Source organism: Sinocyclocheilus grahami, unplaced genomic scaffold, assembly GCF_001515645.1.
Source record: "Sinocyclocheilus grahami isolate Dianchi unplaced genomic scaffold, SAMN03320097.WGS_v1.1 scaffold640.1, whole genome shotgun sequence".
In the NCBI taxonomy this organism is placed as follows: domain Eukaryota; kingdom Metazoa; phylum Chordata; class Actinopteri; order Cypriniformes; family Cyprinidae; genus Sinocyclocheilus; species Sinocyclocheilus grahami.
Window position 1 is genome coordinate 536,176 of NW_015505819.1, and position 24,777 is coordinate 560,952.

General features: G+C 36.8%; 1 protein-coding gene across 2 annotated transcripts in view; it reads left to right on the forward strand.

The window, feature by feature from the left end:
* LOC107558318 (hypermethylated in cancer 2 protein-like) overlaps window positions 1–3,038 on the forward strand; it is a 7,439-nt gene extending 4,401 nt beyond the window's left edge. The window contains exons 2-3 of one of the 2 annotated variants that reach the window (XM_016241972.1): window positions 1,312–2,706; window positions 2,737–3,038. In XM_016241972.1, coding sequence (XP_016097458.1) covers window positions 1,343–2,701 — 1,359 coding nt within the window. In that variant the 5' untranslated portion in view covers window positions 1,312–1,342 and the 3' untranslated portion in view covers window positions 2,702–2,706; window positions 2,737–3,038. Of the gene's footprint in view, window positions 1–1,311 lie in introns of both variants that reach the window. The other variant, XM_016241971.1, reaches the window with a different exon arrangement.
* The last annotated feature ends 21,739 nt before the right edge of the window (window positions 3,039–24,777 follow it).

The following is a 24,777-nucleotide window of genomic DNA, read 5'->3' on the forward strand; positions in this document are numbered from 1 at the left end:
TTCTGGAGATGTTGTTCATGTATTTATGTCCTCATTTAGTGAGACGGCAGACGCTAAAATCACCGGAAGTGTCACGTGCGCTTCAGTACGAGTAGTAAACAAAACCGCTTGTCTGCGCCATTCATTAACACAGAGACACGCAGAATTCATATTTAAATATGAATCGTTTTGCGGCTTAATATTTACAACTACTAGTGGCAGTGTGCTCACTTGTGTGTACACGTGCATCGGGCGGTACTCCGCTGTGCGTGATACAGAGAGTGCGACCATAACGTCGAGACCGAAATGACATGCCGTTGTGTAAATAATAAATAAGATACGGCTATTTAGTAACAAGGTATAGTCCTGTTCTATCGGAAAGGTAACTTTAAATGACTTCTGTTGTGATCTGGCGCTATAGAGAAAATATAATTAAATAAAATTAACTTGACCTTCGGGGGGGTAATGGCAGGGGAAACACTGGTTTTATATAAACGGATGTAGTGTGAGCGCTAACCATGCCGATACTTCTGATAACGTGCAGCATGACTGCGTGAACATTTCTGAGCGGCAAAATTTATAGATCTGTAAAGCAATATATTGTGAGAGGGCAGTGAGTTACCGCGTCCCAAACGACTCAATAATAAACCACAAAGTTAACAAAACGATGCACTCCACTGAGCGAGAGTGCATCTCTGCTGTCTTCACGTGCTATCGGAACTTCCTGTTTCCCACTTATGAAGTCGTGCTTATGAGCACGTTGCATTCTTTTCTGTTAAAAATAACAGAGGACAGTGCTTTGTGAATGTTGATGCTTAGCCTCAATAATTTTATCAGCAGTGTCCATGTGAGCGCTACTGCCGTCTTAGGCCCACCCCAAATGCTCTCATTGGTTGAGACGCGTGATGACACTCATCCCAAGCCAGTACTGATCAACATCCCACCCCTCCTGTGACCCATGGTTTGTCTGTATGTGTGTGTGTGTGTGTATATATATATATATATATATACACACACACACAAGGGTGCTAAAAAATGGGCAGTAACTTTTGAACTTGGTTGACTTTATCTATAACTTTGACAAAATTATTTATTGATTGTGAATTTATAATTATGCCATAATACGATGACCATAGTCAATGCAAGGTGATGTTGCATTCTAAAAACAAGGAATCTAAGCACCTTATTAGTAAAAACTTTGGCTACTTTTTTCTACTGGTCGTCCCCTGTTTTTTGTTTGTTTGATTTTTGTTAAAACAAATGCCGATTTTAGCAATTATCCTTGAGGTTTTGCGTCACACCAAAATAACATCTAGCCGTCTTTTCTTACAGTGACACCAATGCAAAACATCAAGGGTAGGCGATGGAGCTCCCCAACTACGCAAGTCAACTGCTTCTCCAGCTCAATCAGCAACGCTCCAAGGGCTTCCTGTGCGATGTCATCATCATGGTCGAGAACACGCTCTTCCGGGCCCACAAAAGTGTCCTCGCCGCCACCAGCCACTACTTCAAGTCCCTTGTCCTCCATGACAACCTCATCCACCTGGACCCTGATATGGTGGATCCAGTTGTTTTCCAGCAAATTCTAGATTTCATTTACACTGGCAAGTTGGCTGATGAGATCTTTGAGGGTGTGGATTTAAGCTCTCTGCTCACCACAGCTAACTTTCTCCAGCTCAATGACCTCGCAAACCTGTGCTCCAGTAAGATCAACCAAAATGGGTCCCTCAGTAGCGTGGCTCGTGGAAGCTCCAAATCTTCAGTTCGCCTGTACGAAGACCACTCATCAGACACTGAAACATACACGTGTATGACGCCTCCCAAAAAACGGCATAATGCTGAAAGTAGATTTCAGAGAAAAAAGCAGGACTTGGGGTTGGATTTGTCTAAGAAAACTTCAGTCAATGACGAGGTTCTTCTATCCAGAAACATCTCCAAAAATATGCAGCTGGGAATAAATGGGAAGTGTGTTCCAAAGGAAGAAAAGTGGATCATTCCTTTGGATGGAGCTCAGGAAAGAAAAAGGGAGGGATCCCGAAGAAAATCCAAGGTCAATGGTTACATTCCTCTGAGCAGGGCTGGAAGTCAAGTAAGCCAGAATCAGACCTTCACTCTACAGTTATCTGTGAAGAAAGAGAAAGGAATTGGAGGGAAGACAGATGAAATTGATGGCCAAAAACCAAACAATGGCAGCACCAATTTTGTTTATCAAAAGGAGACCTTTCTCAAAGAAGCTGAAGGGGACAACCCTTACGTTTGTATCCCATGTGAAAAGGGTTTTCCCTCCTCTGAGAGTCTTAAATCCCATGTGGAAAGCCATTTGGATGAAGATGTGGATGTGAAGGTTGAGCATGAAGAGGAAGAGGAACGTGACGGAGACCCTGGAGTCACCAGAGTCTCACCAGAAGCTCCCGAGAGCCTGGAGCAGAGTCCGTTAAAGTCCCTCAAAGATGTCGACACCGTGCGTCCCTTCCCTTGCAACATTTGCGGCAAGATGTTCACGCAGCGCGGCACTATGACGCGCCACATGCGCAGCCACCTCGGTCTAAAGCCATTTGCGTGTGAGGAGTGTGGCATGCGCTTCACCAGGCAGTACCGCCTCACTGAGCACATGCGTGTCCATTCAGGGGAGAAACCGTATAAGTGCCAGGTCTGTGGTGGGAAATTTACGCAACAAAGAAACCTCATTAGTCATATGCGGATGCATACCTCAGTATCTTAGAACAGGTCAAAGAGCCCTAAACTAGGATAATACAGATACTAACAGTTCTCCATAGTGCTTTGGTTTGGGTTGGGTTCTTTTAACTAGGGTTCAGTTTTCTAGAACACTATAAAGATTCCTCTTGGTCTTCTTTAGAGGGGTTCCCTTTTTGAGCTAGTGAAGGGTTTAGTTTCATCCACAAATCTTCTACAATTCTACAAAGAGTCATCTAGGTTAAAAAGGAAACCTCTCAAGTATAATCTAGGGCTCATGTGTCAAACTCCAGTCCTGGAAGGCCACTGTCCTGCAGAGTGTAGCTCCGAAACACCTGCCTGGAAGTTTCTAGTAATCCCGAAGACCTTGATTAGCTTGTTCAGGTGTGTTTAATTAGGGTTGGAGCTAAACTCTGCAGGACAGTGGCCCTCCAGGAACTGAATTTGACACCCCTGACCTAGGGTACAATTTTGGCAACAAAGCTAGATTTTCTCCACAGAGTTTACTTATTGGGCTAATTTAAGGCTCAGTTCAGGCCACAACTCCTGTAGAATGCTACAGATATCTTCTCTACAGCGATTTCCTTTTTGAGCAGATCTTGGGTTCACTTTCACCCACAAATCCTTGGAAATTTGACACAGATTCTTCTAGCTCAACATGGAAGCCTGTATAGATCTCTTCTCAAACTTTTGGTGGGGATCCTGCACCATTGCACATTTTCCCTCATCGGTCACACCCAATTCAAATCTTGCAGTCTCTTCCGATGAGCTGATGAGTTGAATAAGGTGTGTTAGATGAGGAGGACAACCAAAACGTGCAGTGGTGGACAGGTTTGAGAAGCACTGATCAAGGTCAGGGGTAGCCAAGCCTGCAATTGGAGGGCTACCTTCCTGCTGACTTCAGTTCCTACCCTGCTCCAGCACACTTGGGACACCTTGACTAGCTGGTTCAGGTGTGTTTAGTTAGCGCTGGAGCTAAACTCTGCAGGGTTCCTCCAATCCAGCCCTGGAGGCCCTGCAGTTTTATGCTCAAACACTGATCAAACTCACCTACATGTATCGCTGCAGACCTTGATTAGCTTCTTCAGGTCTCTTTGATTAGGGTTTTTAAACTCTATAAATCAGGGTTCCTGATTCAAATTCTGAAGATCTGTGGCCAAAACTAACCCTAATCCTCTAGTATTCTATAAAGATTCATTTAGATATTCTATAAACACTCTACCTTTTGAGCTAACGTAGGATTACGTTTGGATCACAAGTAATTTAGAATTCTCTAAAGAATCCTCTCCAAAACGGAACCCTAGATGATCTCAAAAAAGGAAACACCTGTAGTCTATTCTAGGGTTCAGATTTGGCCACATTTCCTCTAGAAATACATAAAGATTCATTTAGATCTTCTCTAAAGACTTTACCTTTTGAGGTTATCGAGGATTCCACTTGGATCACATTTAGAATTCTATTAAATTTTTTCTAGATCTTCTCTATACAGATTTCACTGATTTTCGCTCACGAATTCTACAAAGATTCCTCTAGTTTAAAAGGAAACTTCTGTAGAGAAGATCCAAAGCATTCCATCTGTGGCATTCTTTCTAAACTAGACCATTTCAAAAAGGAAACCATTGTTGTTTAATCTAGTGTTCAGTAGGGTTCCTCTACAGAGTTGACTTTTTTTTTATATAGCTAATCTAGAGTTCAGTTTCCCTCACAAATCCTCTTGAATGCTATAAAGAATGATCTAGATCTCCATAGAAGAATGGCGATGATTCCCTGATACGCATAAAAATGCCAACTTCAGCAATACCTGCTGTTGTACCTTTCTTCATACCTTCTTATTCTTCTTGTGCATGAATCGTTTGTTATTGTTAGTGTGTAGCTAAAAAATATAAAGTTTATCCACTTAGCGATGTAGTTTGATCGATTAAAACGAAAATGACCTCAAATAGCTAGTAATCCTCTCAGACTGAAACAGCCGAATGTTCCTGGTGATACCAGTTATTTTACAGCAGTGACTTGCGATACCTCTCGAATGTAATTTAGGAGTCATGATAGAGTTTATGCTTCAGAAACAGACCGCTGTAATAAAGCTATCTGGGTTGTTTACTTGAATACACAAACTTGCTACCTCAGATTAAACCAAACCCTCTGATTCGCCTGTATGAGATTAAGACTACATATTAGACCAGAAAAACTACACGCCGTCTTCCATATTAGTCACTCTGTCTAGTTTAATTAATGAGCTTAAACTGACATCTGATTCAGAACAGAGGAAAACACACTGCCTGTGTCAGTATACACTTTTCAGGGGGTCAGGTAATACTTCACTGTAGGGTTGCGATCTGAGCTAGTGAAGTAGTATTGCTTGAGCAATTTGGGTGTTTTGATGTACAGTTCCAAAGAAATATTGAATGTTGAAATGCTTAAGAAATACTGTAAAACTATAACCAAATCTATATTCTTGCTAAATATTTAAGTCTAATTTATGCTTCTTTCAATTCAGGTTTATATTAAGTCTTGCTTCTTTTTTTCAGGGTTTTTCTTTTTTGGGTTTTTTCATTCTTTTTTTTCATTTCAATGCTTCAACCAATGGCTTAATTTATACAGCATGCTATTGTTATCCATATGTGCTTGTGGCATGTGCATTATTCTTATGAATTAAAAAAAAAAAAAGCTAGGTTTAGCAGATTGTCAGGGTTTTTCTTTTTTGGGTTTTTTCTTTCTTTTTTTTCATTTCAATGCTTCAACCAATGGCTTAATTTATACAGCATGCTATTGTTATCCATATGTGCTTGTGGCATGTGCATTATTCTTATGAATTTTAAAAAAAAAAAGCTAGGTTTAGCAGATTGCATTCATGCATTTAGTGTTGAAACGAGACCAAAAGCGTAAAATCAAAACCTACTGTAAATATCTTAATGTAATTGACGTTATTTTTATCAGTTGATATATTACTGAAACTTGTTCAGAGATTGAATCATTTTCTTATTTTGTTTTAATTTCTCTACACCATGTTTGTTTTAAACTACCTCTGGTTGGGTATTTTGTACGTTGTACATGGGTTTTCATCATGCTGGAGGGCTTTTTTAAACAATACCTAATGTTGAGGTTGTATTAATTTGTTTAGTAGCTGCTTGCCTGATCTAGTAATATCAAAAGAGGTACTTTAAATAATAGATCAACTAGCCTAAGATTTAATTCGCCGAATTGACTTTTCTGGCACTCTTTGGTAATGTAGTGCTTGCTTTTTTTCTCTCTTTTTGCTTTATATTGAGATGATTATTTGACACTGTCTGTAAATCAATAGGATTCTAGAATATTCAGGAACTTTTTAATACATAATGGGACTTGAAACTGAACTTCAAAACTGTGACAACACTTTCATTTGCATCCTCTGCAAACCTCAGGGAACATTTTAGGGACACGTCCCAGTTAACTTTTTGAACCATAAAGCGCCATTAACCGATGTTTTTGCAGCTATTTGTCTGTTTTTTTGATTTAGGTAGTTTCAATATTCTCCACAACTGACACAATGCGCCTTCAGGAGGTTCGGCAGCTCTTTGCATTTGCAGTACAGGTTTGTGTGTGTGTGTACTTGTACGGTTTTGATGTGGTTTTCAAATGCTTTTGAAATGTCAAGTACTTTGTTCAGAAATTATGATACTAAAGTATTTGCAACCTGTTTATGAAAACCAAAGCACATTTTCACTCTGAAGAATTTAAGGTCCTATTGTATATAACATTGTTCTCAGTTATGACATTAAATAAAATTAAATCATAACATCTCATTGACTCATTATTTGACAGGACTGCCAGAACGTTCACATTTTTACACAAAATTAGATGAGGGAAGATGCTGCCCTTAAAAGCAATGTGCATTTTCTTTCATATCGCAACATATTTAGTTACAAGTTTAGCAAAGGGAAATGAATGGAAAGATTTGATAAATGCCCACTACCTAGGGTGGCTTAACTCTTACAGAATGTAAACATGACTTTTTAAATATCATTCTTATTAATATTCATATATTTTCTAAAGTGTCATTAATGTAAAATGCTAAATCAACTATTCTATTCAAAATTGTGTTCAAATTTAAAGATTTCATTCAGTTAGCATATAGGTTTGAATCAAAAGCGAAGGTGTTTTACAGTAAGTATTACTTGCTGAGATGAGATTTAGTGCCATTTATGATCAAGAAAAAAAAAGAAGGTGTGTGGGTCATTTCGTCTTTTTTTAAAAATCAAATAGTCTACAGTATATACTGCACAGAATGCAGAACGGTTGATCAAACAAAGCCATACACACAGGGAATGTACAAAAAGCTGTCACTGGGGCAGAACCTTTTCTCAAAAGGTACTAATGTGTACCATTTTGGTACTAATATGACACAAATATGTACCTTTAAGCTACTAAAATGCACACTTTAGGGGTGAATAAGGTGCAAATGTGTACCTTTTAAAAGGGTAGCGTCCCAGTGACAGCTGTTGTCCCTTTTTCTCTGTCTGTAGCTATAGTGCTTTCATGTTGTCCAGTAGGTGGCAGGAGGAATCCACACAACTAGCTGAAAGCGATCACCATTGCTCACTTTGTGAGCAGCTTTGTGAGATGTACTTTAAGAGAATTTGGGGAACGCTTCAGGGTTAGAGTTTGGTGTAGTATTTGATATTTCATCAATGATATATATATAACATAATGCTTTTTCTCTTTCTTGCATCTTTGATTATGACGATTTTTCTGTTGCACTGCAGCCTTCATCTGCCGTTAGAGACCTACCTGTTACAGATCTGCATCCCCACACAAGCAAGTTGAGTCCTCTTGTCCTTAAGCGCCAGTGAACTCAAGATAAGGCCCAGTGTTTTCACATGTAAATGACGGCCGTATTGTTAGCACAGAGTGGCTCTGAGGGCTCCTGCAGTGTTATCTGATGGTGTGCAGGCCCTGCCGGGGAGGACGATTGAGGCTCGGGGTCCGGGACGGTGGCAGGCTCAGGGCGAACAGCTGGCGGCGTCCCACGTGCGGCTCCTGAGCACAGAGAGAGCAGACACTCTGAGCAGGGTGGGAACTCACACACTAAGACATCTACAAACAGAGAAATCCCCATTGTGGCATTATCAGAGCGCGGCCAGCTTGTGCTGCGCACACACAGACTACAACAGTCAAAGAAACATTCAGAGCTGCTAAATAAAAAGCCTTCGTTCACTTTGCTCTTATCTCACTTTTGCATAGTGTTTGCATAGTTAATGTTTCAGTGACCCACATCGTTTTGGTTTCTTATTTTAACTTTTCAAACAAATTTATAAGGTTAAAGATGACAATTCACATATCTTCACTTTTTTTTGTTTTTTTTGTTTTTGTGGGCAACCAGAGGTAATTTTTTAAATACCAAAAGGAACCTTTATTATTATTATTATTATTATTATTATTTTAATTATATATATATATATATATATATATATATATATACAGTGGGTACGGAAAGTATTAATATCCTTGATGTAGATGTAAAAAACATAAATTGAGATAAGGGAATGCACATAAAAATTAATAAAATAATTTTTCGTTTGGTTTGTGTGGTGGAAAATCATCTGTAAAATAAAATCTTTGTGTCTGTGTCAAAACACGCAAACTACTTTTTCTCAGAAGCAATGTTTTCCTCCAAAAGCACAGAAAAGGCCATTGTTTTCGATTCGACCTTGTAGAGTTCAGAAGTTGGAAAGAATATTACATTTCACATGAATTAAAAAATGAATAAAAAAATGAATGATTTGTGAATACAACTGATAATCAGAAACATACTGGCTCACTTGCATGTACTGTAAATGTTAAAATGATACGCAAATCAGATACCTTTAGGTTAGAAGAATTAATATATTTTTCCACATTTGAAGATCCATGAAGTAGACTTTACTGAAGAAATGGTTCACCCAAAAATTAAAATGTGCTCACCCTAAGCTCATCCAAGATGTAGTTGAGTTTGTTTCTTCATCAGATTTGTAGAACTGTAGCACTACATCACTTGCTCAGCAATGGATCCTCTGCAGTGAATGGGTGCCGTCAGAATGAGAGTCCAAACAGCTGATAAAAACATCACAATAATCCACCAGTAATCCACACCACTCCAGTCCATCAGTTAATGTCTTGTGAAGTGAAAAGCTGTATGTTTGTAAGAAACATTTTAACTTCAAACGGTCACTTCTGGCCAAAATACGAGTCCTCTATCCATAATATTACTTTCTCCAGTGAAAAGGTCTTGTGGTCTGAATCAGGAGAGAAATATGCACAGATCATGCACTGTTTACAAGCAGAAACAGTCCAAAACAGCTCAAAACAAATATGTGGGTGGATTTTAATGTGAGAGGACAACAGGAGATGCACTTTTCCACCGGAGAAAGCGTTATTGTGGATTATGGACTCATATTTTGGCCAGAAAGTTTAAGGTTGAAACATCTTAATGATGGATGCGTTTCTTACAAACACACAGCTTTTCTTTTCACAAGACATTAACTGATGGACTGGAGTGGTGTGGATTACTTGTAATGTTTTTATCAGCTGTTTGGACTCTCATTCTGACGGCACCCATTCACTGCAGAGGATCCTTTGGTGAGCAAATGATTCAATGCTAAATTGATTTTTTTGATCTGAAATCTGTTCAGATAAAAAAAAAAACTCATCTACACCTTGTATGGACTGAGGATGAGTACATTTTTCAGTACATTTTCATTTTTGGGTCAACTATTCCTTTAACAGTTTGAGGAGCCTAATATGAGTCAGAAATGAGCAAATAAAGTAAACAAGGCAAGTTGTGTCTCCTTAGTGTCCTGCGGTATGTGTTTCTGTCCAGCGTATGTCAACTTGCAATTTACAATTTCACACAAAGGACTAGGGAATGTCACTTTTGTCCTGTACATTCCAGGTTGCAAGGTGGAAGCGGGCTGGAAAAGACAAAAATTATGCTGTAATGGGCACTCGCACAATGGAGGGCAGCGTAAGGGTCAATGAGGCTTATTGTAAAGCGCATTACAGGAGGAGACACAATGCAGCGCGGCTGTTGACAGTAAAATCACGATGTGTGTGTGGTCTCAAATGACCAGCGTTACACTTTATCAAGGCCCTGTGCTTGTCTCCCGGTGATATATGGCTTTCTGTATTAGTAATAAATGTAATGTGCTGGGTGTGCAGTCGATGAATACTCTTGTGTATGTGCTCGAGCTCACGCAGACGCATTTATCAAAAACAGCGCTTTATCAGCACGCTGCTTTCACCATGTCTGTTCGCTTATGAATATTCTAGAAGCACACAGCCACAAAAGAATATGGAGAAGAAAAGGCAGAAAGTGTAGCGGTTTTGAGTTGGGCTTTTGTTCCTGGCTCTACACCCTCCCCTTCAGCGGGACAACGGCGAGGAATGGAGGCCTATTCAGCGGAGGGAGTGGTGCTCCGAAAACACCCTCAGCCCAGGACGGTCACCAGCTCCTCTCTGTGTTTGAGGCTGTCAAAGGGGCCGGAGGGATCCACCCCTGAACTCAAACATCACTGTCTGCCCCGCAAGTGACTGACGTGACGTGACATGACTAGAAGACTCCCATTCTAGCCAACAAAGCTGTGTACAAACAAATACGCTTGAAAAGGACTGCTTTGGCATCTGCAACAAAGCGATATAAACAAATCTTTAACTTAAAGTTTATTAATAGTGATATTAGTAATAGTACATATTTATGTTCTTTTCTAATATTTTAATTTTTTATTATTTTTTATATTTTACTGATTTATTTTTTATTTGGTTGGAATTTAAACTTCATTTTGTATGTGTGTGCACTTATAATGGAATGGAAAATTGCCTACTACATCAAATTTCCTCAAAATTATCAACATGATCAAAACTTTGCTGAAAATCCTGTTGTACACAATACATTCTGTCATCTCATTGATAGTTTACACTTTTTAGTAAAATAACCTTTTAGTGTAACTGTAAAAACGTCCACCTTCAGCTCCTGGTTCATGTGTCTCTTTACTGATTTTTATAAAGTTAACTTCATAACTTTTATATTGTTAGTAGTATTCATAGGCGGAGCAAGGCCTTCCCCTGGCCATGGGGCAGAAATGAACGGGGGCTTGGGACAAAAAGGCCCCTGCACAATTACACCAAATTCATTACATCTATCGCGAAGAAAATGAAATTTTGTTTCTTATTAAGAAACAAAACTTAAAAAGTTATGTTTCTTTTTACACATTTTTACGTGTTTTTATAGCGTTGCGCATTATACAAGCATGTACAGTCTTTAGAGTGTTTTATAATGTTGTTCATACCCCTAGCAGTTATTTTGTATTGCAATTATGTAAAAAAAAAAAAAATCTATTATCCTGTTATATTTGAATAATAATGAATAGATGATATAATGAATAGATTGAATACAAAATAGTTTTTTTTCCTCCTTGAGTATGAACTTCATATTCTCACCATAGCATGCAAGATTTTTCTTTTCCTGACTATTATTTAACACGTCAGGCTTTACAGGGTTAATTCTTCCATACAAAAAATGTGTGTTATTTGAGTGTAAAGTTGCCTAAATTGTTTTCCTGGTGGATGTATTTCTGGTTATGAATACTCATGTCATTCCTGCGGGTGGATGTTTCTCTATGTAAACAGGTTTTTCTGCATATGTATCATATCAGAGTTACAGTGTGAGCTCATATGAAGTGTTGATGGGCAGAATGTGGCTCACAGAAGAGGGTGTGTTATGGCCTCATCTTCTTCTGTGGTTATTAATGACCCTCTCCATCACCACATGAACTCTGTGTCATCTGGGGGTCTCGTCCCTCCTCTCTCTCTCTCTCTCTCTCTGTGTGTGTGTCTTTGATTTAGTATATGGCATTGCATCTACATTAGTTCGGGTAACATCTGGAAAACATGCAACAATAATATTATAAAAAAATATGCATTAAATTATAATATACACATTAAAACATAAAAATAAATGTATTTATATCTCAGCACTTTTGAGTTAAAATAATAACTTTTGATTCAATATGTAGCTTGGTAATTGCTAATTACAAAAAATAAAGTGCATATGATATATACATACAGTAAATGATAACTAGAAAATTTGAACTAGTGCATAGCTAGTCAAATATTTTGTTTAAAAAACATTATATAACAATAACATTAATGTAAGCCAATAAATATTTTTATTCATAATAAATATATACAGTTTTATATTAACTTATTATTGTTGTTGTTGTCAATTCAATAATAATAATAATAATAATTATTATTATTATTAAATTCTAATTGTTTATTATGAATGATAATAATTTATTGACAATAACTCTATTATTATAATGATTAATATGGTGATGATGATAACAATAACAACAACAACAATATTATTATTAGTAGTATTGTTGTTGTTATTAATCAAGTAAATACATAATTTTATTACTAATAAAATATTATTATTAAATTATATATTCTTTTTAAAACAATCATTATAATATTTATTATGAATAACAACAATTATTGATTTGATTAATCTATTATAATCATGGTATTAATAATGATAATAACAATAATAAAATGTATTATTATTAGTAGTATATTAATCAAGTCAATAAATAATAATAATAATAATAATAATTAATATTATTATTTAGTATGGATAACAATAATTTATTGACAATAACTCTATTATTATAGACAGCCATGACGTCACTACCGTCGCGACTAGTACAAAATAGGCGCCGGTAGCGCACATCATCACTTCTTCGTCTGAAGCTTGTGAATCATGGTATTAATAATGATAATAACAATAATAAAATGTATTATTATTAGTAGTATATTAATCAAGTCAATAAATAATAATAATAATAATAATAATAATAATAATAATTAATATTATTATTTAGTATGGATAACAATAATTTATTGACAATAACTCTATTATTATAGACAGCCATGACGTCACTACCGTCGCGACTAGTACAAAATAGGCGCCGGTAGCGCACATCATCACTTTTCCGAGATACAACTATTTTAAAATCTGGAATCTGAGGGTGCAAAAAAATCTAAATATTGAGAAAATCGCCTTTAAAGTTGTCCAAATGAAGTTCTTAGCAATGCATATTACTAATCAAAAAATAAGTTTTGTTATATTTACAGTAGGAAATTTACAAAATATCTTCATGGAACATGATCTTTACTTAATATCCTAATGATTTTTGGCATAAAATAAAAATCAATAATTTTGACCCATACAATGTATTTTTGACTATTGCTACAAATAAGATAACGATGCTTGTGCTCCAGGGTCACATATTTCTTGTTATTATTAGTGGTTATTAATGAAATAATTAAAGAGTAATTATAAGGACCAGGTCAGGCAAACTGGCAGCGTTTCACTCATTCCGGAGGACAAATTCCTACACATTTCACTATTCCTCAAAACCATGAATACCTGGCCATGTGTAGCGCAATATCTGAATTTGTGTCCCATTAAAAGCTTGACTATGCCACTGTAATTTGATGCAGTTTAAGATTACTATATATACAGTATATATACTTCTCTGTAGTCTGTAGTTCATTGCTGACTGCTTAATTTCAAATCTATTGCTGAATCATGCCGTTTTTTTAGGCCAGACTTTGTTAACTTACTCCAAAAAGTAGATATATACTCGTCCTCATTCAATAAATCAACTAATCTGCCATCTTTTCCCCACAGGTATGGGGGTGATTACACGCTGATGAAAAAAAGGGGAAGCGGGGGGGGAGGGGGATATTTTTAGCCTAGACCTTGTTTCTGATTTGTGACCACCGAAAGCAGACTCGTTGAGCATTGCAGACATGAATAAATCTAAAAACAAATAATAAAAAAATAAAAAAGTACTATAGAATGTATCTTTATGAGATCTGTGGTACAGTGGGTAGTTCACATGCTTTTGCTGTTGCTCTCAAGAGGACGAAGGTTCGAATTCTGCCTGCGATATGCCCTTATCCCATCCAGTACTTTCTTGTCTTTTGACTTTATATTATAGAAGGCAAAAGGTCAATTAAAGTTTCTTTTGCTTGTGTTAAGTATCTCAGCTTCCAGTACTCCAGTTTTCATGTTCAAACAATGAGTGAATATATGAGTCACATCCAGACATGCTTTCTCTTTCTAAGTTACTCTGATTAGACGACAGCTTTTGTGAGATCTAAAGTTTGAAAAACCTTTGTTTCTTTGCCCGATGGTTCTTTGTCACTCTGAATTTGGTTGCCTTCCTGTAACTGTACTTCAAGCAAAGGTTTCTATAGTGATCTCAGCAGCTATTTCCTACAGACAAAACCCAAACAATGCATCACTTAACAGAGATGTCTCGCTTAAGCTTTGACCTGCTTTCTACCCCAAAGAGGAAGAGACAGTGCCTGCAGACACAATGCTGAACACAATCGAGTCGTAAAATATCACGGCTTAATGCACACGCACCAAAACAAAGTGGCAACCCCAGACAAAAAAGCATCTGTAAATACTGCTGGTCAAGGCGGCAGCATGCTGAACTTCTGACCCTTTGGATAACCCCAGATGTCAGTGCTTTAAGACAATTTGGTCATTATTTGCATGTTACTGACGCATTACGAACACAGAGACTCACCCTGTGTCCCAATTTGCGTACTTTCCACGAATTAGTGCATCTGAAATTATAGTACATGAGTCAGATTGCCTGGATGATGGTGGATTTTCAAACATTGTTGGCTAATTCTGCTGACATTGCCTCGTGGAAAAGGAGTAGCTTGCGATTGTTCTCGTTCGGCGTTGTCAGTTGAAAAAACTTGGCAGGGAATGCGAGGCCGAAGCTATAACAGTTATTCTACATATGAACCTAGTGTTATTTAACTAGACGCTAATGCTAGACAGAATTCAGCTAAATGCTAACACAAACACAAGCAGTATGTGATAAAAGGTAGTATAAAACATTGTGGTAGTATACATGGCAGTACTACGTGTGGTAGTATAAAACACTGCGTATTTACTTACTAAACAGTCAAAAGCACTTTTCCATCAACAATTAAATCTATATTTTTAAGGCGCAAAACACAAGTAGACTGCAATTCATAACGTAATGTATGTATTGTGTTCTAAATTCTGCTATAGTCAGCATTAGATTAAAATGTCTGCCTCTACAGTCCTCTGTCAACTACGCAAAGAAATATTTTGAAGAGAATATTTTGCTGAGAAAGTCCATTCTTATAAACATGTTTATAGGTGGGTATGGAAGCATGGAAAAATGTAATTGCAAGTTTATATTTTACAATTCAGTTTTTTTTTTCTGAGTTTACATCTTTGAAGTCTTACTTTTTTTCTCCAGAATTCTAAATTTACATCTCACAGTTCTGACCTTTTTCTTGGAATTCTGAGTTCACATCTCACAATTCTGACATTTTCTTGGAATTCTAAGTTTACATCTCACAATTCTCACTTTTTTCTTGGAATTCTGAGTGTAAGAGCATTAATTGTCTGCTATTTCTTATTGGTTATTCATGGTCACGTGGGCACAGGTGATCACTTCTGTTTTCTTTATTATTTACTTTGTCGGATTGTTTGGCAGGTTGGAAGGGGCGAGGAGCGGGAGCCAACTTTCTGTTGACCGTATTGCACTGGTCTAATATTTCATGTGCTTTAATAAAACTCAAAAGCAAGTTAAGTGTGACCAAGTGCGAACAAGTCACGAGCCCACTACCTAGCCTCTATGTGGCGATTAGATGCCGCTAATACTGAGTTTACATCTCACAATTCTCACTTTTTTCTTGAACTTCTCACAATTCTCACTTTTTTTCTTGGATTTCTGAGTTTACATCTCACAATTCTCACTTTTTTCTTTGAATTCTGAGTTTACATCTAACAATTCTCACTTTTTTTCTTGGAATTCTCACAATTGTCACTTTTTTCTTGGAATTCTGAGTTTACATCTCGCAATTCTCACTTTTTTTCTTGGAATTCTCACAATTGTCACTTTTGTCTTGGAATTCTGAGTTTACATCTCGCAATTCTCACTTTTTTCTTGGAATTCTGAGTTTACATTCAAGTTTTCAGTTCAATTCAAGTTTATCTGCATAGCACTTTTTACGATACAAATCGTTGCAAAGCAACTTTACAGAAAATTAAGTTTCTACAATATTTAGTAGTAATTAGTAGGCTTAATAACCGCCAGCTTGAATGGTTTTGGGACGTGACCTAAAGATAACGATGAGTTAATAATATTGAGAAGCAGTTCTTCTGCTACAGGTAACAACTCTTTCAATAATTTAGTGGGTACAGGATCTAATAAACACATTGTTGGTTTAGATGCAGTGATAAGGTTATTTAGCTCTTCCTGTCCTATAGCTGTAAAGCACTGCAGTTTATCTTTGGGTGCGATGAATGAAGCTGAAGTATTAGACGCTGTAGAATCTACATTTGCTATTGTATTTCTGATGTTATCTATTTTATCAGTGAAGAAATTCATAAAGTCAAAAAAATAGTTCTGAGATTTTTCTTGGAATTCTGAGTGTACATCTGGCAATTCTGACTTTTTTTCTTGGAATTGTAAGTTTACATCTCGCAATTCTGACTTTTTTCTCTTGGAATTCTAAGTTTACATCTGGCAATTCTAACTTTTTTTTCTTGGAATTCTAAGTTTACACCTCGCAATTCTGACTTTTTTTTCCTTGCAATTGTAAGTTTACATCTCGCAATTCTGACTTTCTTCTCTTGGAATTCTAAGTTGAGATCTGGCAATTCTCATTTTTTTCTTGGAATTCTCAGTTTACATCTTGCAATTCGGATGCTTTTCTTGGAATTCTGAGTGTACATCTGACAATTCTGACTTTGTTTCTTGGAATTCTAAGTTGAGATCTGGCAATTCTCATTTTTTTCTTGGAATTCTCAGTTTACATCTTGCAATTCGGATGCTTTTCTTGGAATTCTGAGTGTACATCTGGCAATTCTGCCTTTTTTTCTTGGAATTCTCAGTTTACATCTTGCAATTCGGATGCTTTTCTTGGAATTCTGTGTTTACATATCACAATTCTGACTTTTTTCTTGGAATTACATCTGGCAATTCTAAATTTTTTCTTGAAATTCTGAGTTTACTTCTGGCAATTCTGAGTTTTTTCTTGGAATTCTGAGTGTACATCTGGCAATTCTGACTTTTTTTCTTGTAATTCTGAGTTTACCTCTTGCAATTCTGATGCTTTTCTTGGAATTCTGTGTTTACATCTCACAATTCTGACTTTTTTTCTTGGAATTCTGAGTTTACTTCTGGCAATTCTGAGTTTTTTCTTTGAATTCTGAGTGTACATCTGGCAATTCTGACTTTTTTTCTTGGAATTGTAAGTTTACACCTCGCAATTCTAACTTTTTTTCTTGGAATTGTAAGTTTACATCTCGCAATTCTGACTTTTTTCTCTTGGAATTCTAAGTTTACATCTGGCAATTCTAACTTTTTTCTTGGAATTCTGAGTGTACATCTGGCAATTCTGACTTTTTTTCTTGGAATTCTAAGTTTACACCTCGCAATTCTGACTTTTTTTTCTTGGAATTGTAAGTTTACATCTCGCAATTCTGACTTTCTTCTCTTGGAATTCTAAGTTTACATCTGGCAATTCTAACTTTTTTCTTGGAATTCTGAGTGTACATCTGGCAATTCTGACTTTTTTTCTTGGAATTCTAAGTTTACACCTCGCAATTCTGACTTTTTTTTCTTGGAATTGTAAGTTTACATCTCGCAATTCTGACTTTCTTCTCTTGGAATTCTAAGTTTACATCTGGCAATTCTCATTTTTTTCTTGGAATTCTGAGTTTACCTCTTGCAATTCTTATGCTTTTCTTGGAATTCTGTGTTTACATCTCACAATTCTGACTTTTCTTCTTGGAATTCTCAGTTTACTTCTTGCAATTCTGACTTTTTTCTTGGAATTCTGTGTTTACATATCAAGTCAAGTCAAGTCAAGTCACCTTTATTTATATTGCGCTTTTAACAATACAGATTGTGTCAAAGCAACTGAACAGCATTAATTAGGAAAATAGTGTGTCAATAATGCAAAATGACAATAGTAAACACTAATTTTTCAGTTAAAGACAGTTCATCATTGAATTCAGTGATGTCAACATCCCTCCAAAAGTCCAGAATTTTGCAACCTTAGGGAGCGTGATGGATTGTAGCGTGGTAGAAGACTAGTTAGGTACGCAGGAGCTAACCCATTAAGGGCCTTATAGGCAAGTAATAATATTTTGTAACTGATACGGAACTTAATAGGTAGCCAGTGCAGAGACTGTAAAATTGGCGTAATATGATCATATTTTCTTGACCTGGTAAAGACTCTAGCCGCTGCATTTTGGACTACCTGTAGCTTGTTTATTGAAGATGCAGGACAGCCACCTAGAAGTGCATTACAATAGTCCAGTCTAGAGGTCATGAATGCATGAACTAGCTTTTCTGCATCAGAAACAGGTATCATGTTTCGTAACTTGGCAATGTTTCTAAGATGGAAGAATGCTGTTTTTGTAACATGGGAAATATGATTTTCAAAAGACAAGTTGCTATCTAATATAACACCCAGATTTTTGACTGCAGAGGAAGTAACCGTACATCCGTCTAGTTGCAAATTGTAATCCACGAGATTCGGTGTACTGTCTTTTGGTCCAATAAGTAATATCTCTGTCTTATCCGAATTTAATAGGAGAAAACTGTTCTGACTTTTTTTCTTGGAATTCTAAGTTTACATCTCACAATTCTGACTTTTGTTCTCAGAAATATAAGTCTACATCTTGCAGTTCTGACTTTTTTTCTTGGAATTCTAAGTTTACATCTTGCAATTCTGACTTTTTTCCTCTGAATTCTTAGTGTACATCTCGCAATTCTAGTGACACCTGACCAACTACACATGCATAATTATGAGAAAAAAGTCAGAATTGTGTGATAAGGAAGTTTATTTATGCAGGCTTTTGAAGGGCATTTGAACTCTACCACTCCCTTGAGTACTGGTGTTTGTTAGCAAAAAAAAAAAAACATTAAAATAATATTTCCAACAAAAATTAAATTTCTGTAATTTTTGGATGAACTTTTCCTTCTGAAATGCATTGACCAATCATTCGTGCAAACGTATGTATGCGAATTAGGACGATACTGGGAGAAAAGACCTACTGAAGAACCTGAAATGGCAGCATCTGCTAGGTCATCTGATAGGGTGCTTCAACACATCAAACGCTCTCGGACAAGACTGAGAGGATAAGAAATTTACTTAGAGGATATTTCTTCCCAGACAAAACAAATGCTACTTGTGACTCTCTAAACCAGGGACCCAGGAGGTGGAGGGGGTTTACATAGCGGAGCTCGACTCATCCTCTTAATTTGCAGGACCAAGAATGTTTGTGAAAAGGCCACAATCTACATGCTGAGGGCTTAGGACAGCGGCTGCTCAATGGTCCAGTTTAGTCATCACAGCAGGACTGGGGATTTTTCATAGATCCGAGTCTCTCACTCAGCGACACCAATCTGCATCCATCCACTTTTTGTTCGGACACCAAGAAAGACGATTTCTCCGACAACCATTCGAAAACATCTTAGATCAACAGAACCACCTCCGAGGCCTTTTTGTTTGTGCATCGGTGCATTAATCCGTGCATCCAAAGTCTCTTGCTGCAAATGCTGGTAGACCACCACTCCTCTCCCTCTCCGCCCAAGGCAACGGTGCCAAACCGAGCTGCTTTCTCATGTTAATCACACACTTTGTCCCAGGGTGGATTATCCTGCCGTGGCTTTTGTTCCAGCCCCTAGCAGAGCCCCACGAGGTCGACCTCGGCCTCCACCTCAGACACAAAGATCCCTCGTGCACGGAGCCCAACGCTGAGCACGTCCCTCCACACGCAAATTCGTCAGGCACAATCCAGCACTCACAGCAAAGAGGCCCCTCGCTCGTTAAAAATGACTGCACATGCTGCCCAACCGCCAGCGTGAGATGCAACCAAATGGGTGCCCATTTTGAAGGGCTTGTTATGGCAATGCACGAAACAGATCTAGACGCTGATATGTTAAGGCATCCCATGATGCACTGTGTAGCTCAATAATTACTACACTTCTTCAAGGAAAGAATCAGAAGGAATTTTGAGTTTGGTTTGATCCTGCTTCTCCAGTTTGTTTTCTTAGAAAAGACTTCCAACAGTGTCTCAGGGTTGTTCTCAAAACACAAACACAATAAAAAGTCAAAGATCTCTCTTTTCTCATCACATTAGTCCCAGTTAGAGTCTATTTTTATTGCATATGAAGGAATTTTAGGAGATATGCTTAAAAGTTGACGCTTAAATTAAACATATCTGAGACATCACTTTATTATCATGAGCAATAATATTTCTCTTTGAGATGTTACATTGTAACCCAAAAGTAAAATAGCAAAGGATAACTTTTCAATATCTCATTTGTTTCTACTGGAATGCGAGCAAACTGGTTCTTTGGTGCTTCTGGTTCGTAGATTTTTCTACTGAGGAAAATCCCCAGGACTGCAATTTGCCAAAAGAGATCTCTCAAACTGAACTCAGATTTGTGCTCAAGATACAAAAGCAAAAAATCAAAGATCTCAATATGTGGGCCAACATTTCTCATGAAATTTTTCCAAGTTTGTGTCTATTTTTATTGTACAGTACTGTGCAAAAGTCTTAGGCCATTAGTATTTTCACCAATATAAAATGGTTTTAAGTCAGTTATTTCTATCTTTTGCTGTAGTGTGTCAGTAGGAACTATCAGTTTACATTTCCAAACATTCCTTTTGCCATTATTTGTAATAATCCAGTAAAATTTTTGTTTGCACGAGGAGTCTGACAACAGCCAGTGCTCCACACAGAGATCTGATCTCTCCATCATCCAGTCTGTCTGGGATTACATGAAGAAACAGAAAACACTGAGACAGACTAAATCCAGAAGAACTGTGGCAACGTCTCCAAGACACCTGAAGAATCCTTCCTGCAAAGCTACAGTACTGTGAAAAGTGTAATTAATCTGAAACATCAATTAATTATCCTGAACAATAATATGTCTCTTTGAGATGTTATATTGTAACCCAAAAGTAAAATAGCAAAGGAGATCTTTTCAATATCTCATTTGTTTCTCTTAGACTGTAGACATTAGCGAGCAAATTGATACAGCTACTTCTGATTCTCAGATTTTTTCCATTAAGAAAACAATCCAAAATACTGTATTCTCACACACCTTCAAAAGAGATCTCAACAATGTCTCAAACTGAGCTCAGATTTGTGCTCAAGACACAACAGCAAAGATCTCAATAAGAACACTGAGATTTCTCATTAAATTAATACCATTTGGTTTTATTTTTACTTTATGGAGACTTTTGATGAAGTCTTCCGCATCGCATCAATAATCTCACATATCTCATGAAGAGAGATCTCAACAATCTCAAACTGAGCTCAGATTGGTGTTCAAGATACCATTTTGCTGGAACAACAAGGGTCCCATTGGTCTCCATTGTTGTTTCTCCCAAAGAATTTTAGGAGAAATGACTGAGACAAAGTAGATCCTTAAAACAAAAGTAAGACCTCCTGAAAGTGAGCTATCAAAGAGCACCTCTGAGCAATACTCCGCTGGACGTCACATCCTATATGGCTCTCAGAGAATGAGACACACATCTAATACTCATCATAGCTCTTGTTTACTCTCTGACATGTTCTTTCCCCCATGTGTTTGGCATCAGGGCAGATCCAGTCTTCTCCTCTCTGCCCTGCGATGCTCGATAACTCTACAAGCTCTCACAGGTTTGTTAATTAGAGACATGCTGAGCCCTCAGGAGGTACAACGACAACCAGCTTCTGCACAGAAGCCTTAACCTTATTTGAACCAATTCAGGCTGGGAATCAAGGGAATACAAGGTTCCTTGAGTTTTTAACATGCATTTTATATACACTACTATTGGCAACAATGCATTTTGGCAACTGTAATGGAATGACTTATGAAATGATCACGTCAAAGGTATGCATGTAAAAGTATTTATAATAAAATTATGAAAAGAAATATGAATTTGATTTTCATTCATCTTGGCAGGACAAACTAAGAGACCAAATAAAACGTAATATAAATTTCTTGCTGACAGACAGTGCTAGAGCAGAATTTTGGGGAAATAAAGACCAGGCAATAAAATAGTCTCCCAGTGTCTTCTTAATGACACAGAGGTATTTCTTCCTCTTAAAGTAATTGGCCACCCTGGCTTTCTCTTGATTGGGTGTTTTTTTTTAGTTTCCCTCCCGTATATCCAACCATCAGATAGCAGAGTTTCCATGGAGAACCGCAAAAAGACCCAAAGAATGAAAACAAGGCTGCCAGAGAGAATTCTTTGGATTGGTTTTGATTCTTTTGATTTGATTGAAATAATCTTTAATTATTTTTTAAATGCTATAAATAAATAAACAAATCTATCCCAAACCCATTTTTTAATGAATACAATATATATTTTTTCAATTAATGTTTCACTAATGCATTTATTTAAATGGCCCATAGCTATTTTCCTCTAAGGAAGGAAGGTGAATAGTAAATTATTCAAAGAACAAATAAATGAATAAATAAATAAATAAATAAAACATCTGTCTTTTGACGTAGACCAGTAAGCAACCGCCCTCAGAACTCTTCATGAAAAGAAATACACCTAAGCATACTTTAAAAAAAAGAGTACTTATTATGGAAATAATATACTTTCAAAGAATATACTTAAAGACAAACTTAATGTAATATTTTCATTTTACATTTAATTGTATGTTAACTGAAAATGTATTATAGTTTAAGTTTATATGCAACTTAAAAGCAATTAGTTAACGGTGCTTTTTTGACCCAATTAAGTAGGACTAGAGTACATCTTTATATATTATTTTATAATTACTTCTATTGTCTTTGAAATATGGTTAATTTTTATTGCTGAATGTACTGACAAGCATTTATGCTAAACTGAAATATAATTTAATGTCATTTCTATTTAAACTTGTATGTATTGTATGTATTCACACTCTCTTATGAGATCTTTAATTAAGTTGCAATTTAGATATTTAAAATATATTAACTTTAAAAGTAATATCAAATGACACACAGTTAAAATGAATATCAAATACTTTATATGTGCTTTAGTATGTTAGTCAACACATCTTGACAAGTGTACTTCTTTAAAACACAAAAAAGATAAATAAAACAATGATTTGTTTTGTATTCAAGCTGTACTTTAATTTACACTATTACAAAGTACACTTTAATAAAACTGTACTTAAGTGTGTTAAGAAACAGTCATGAAAGTAAATTCTGTTTAACGGAAGAGAGCCCCCCTCCCAAAAAAATATATTTTGAAGAATAGTAATAACCAAACAGCTGATGGTAGCCATTAACTTCCATTGTATTTTATTTATTTATTTTTTCATACTATTGAAGTCGATGGCTGCCATCATCTGTTTGTTACCAATATTCTTCAAACTATTTTCTTTTGTGTTCAGTGGAACAAAGAAACAGGTTTGGAACAATTGGAGGGTGAGTAAATGATGAAGAATTTTTATTTTTGTAAGAAATATCCCTTTAAGTACACTTAAGTGGCCTTTATTTCATTAATATTATCTGCAAGTACATTTTTTAAAAATATACTTTTAAGATTTAAAGTACACAGCAATTCCACATTCTTCCAACAATTAAGCACACTTCTTTTTCTCAACATGCTTGCAAACACCCCAAATACCCTAAAAATCACACAGAAACATGCTGTAACCCACTTAAAACCTAAAGCAAACTTAGCTAGCATTGTGGTGGTGAGTTTTGCAATGGCAGGCATCAATATATTTTTTTTCACAAAATGTACAAATCGTGAATTTTCTCATTCAACTCGATCTCTCCAACACAAAACATTGTGCTTTAAAGACAATATTTTAAGACCAAGCCTGAGTGATTTTGCGTGGTTGGAGGTCTTAGAACTTTTCAGACATCATTTTTGTTTATTAGATTAAATGAAAGCAGGAAGAAAAGCTGAAGGTTTGCAGGAATTGCCCTTTTGGTCTCAGACACCGCAGAGCAGCGGGGTGATAGATGAGCCAAGAGCCCAGCTCATAATTTCATTAGTTAATTAGAGCAGTGACCTAATCCGGTCACCCCGAGACCCCTTTACAGGTCCCCATTATTCCTTCAAGCTCACTGAAAACTTGTTTGGAGGAAATGAAGCAACAACAAGGAGTAATTCGATTGCACGGCGGCTCCATATGGCACCCTGGATGTTTGTTGTTTTAATGGGCAGATTCGTGTGGACGGCCCGTCAGACACCACAGACGCTGTTCAAATGCCGAACATCCTCCCCCAAACCTATAAAAACATACATGACGAATCTGGTTAGGGAATAAAAGATGGAGAGGACAATGGTGGGTGGAAAACTGGAGGATTGGCGTGGGGAGAAAGAGGGGGTGTCAAGCGATCCACAAAAACACTTTGGTGGAATAACACTGGGGCGCTATGGGACGCACAAAAAGCACAGGCACCTCTTTTCTGCTTCGCACGACTGAAAGGGCAAGATAAGGGAATTTGTTTTCGTGTTTTCAGCTCCATGGCATTATGCATATGTGTTGGAGAGTTTAGGCTGATAATGCAGCACTTTGTTTGACAAGTCTTACTCTTTCTGGGATACACTCTCCTTTTTGTGCCGTGTATTGTGCTGTGAGGCATTAGCCGAGCTCGCCTGTGCAAAGACACACAGAGGTCAAAGTCTGACTTTCACGGCCTCCGAGATCTTACATATAAACAAGCGCAGAAACGATCGCTCATTTATAAAAGACAAAATACACAGGGATTTGCATAAGGAACTGTTTGTTAAAAGAAAGTATACATTAAGATTTCTCATTACTTGCCTATTTTTGACAGAGGTTGCAGTTGTTGCAAAAAATAACAATGTACCGCAAAATAATTTTTTATATTATTATTATTTATTTATTTTTGTTTTTTGGGATGTCTTTTGCAATATACAAAATTAATTAAATTAATTAAACACACACACACACATACACACACACGCTCTCTCTCTCTCACACACACACATACACACGCACACACACTCACACACACACACACACATACACATACACAC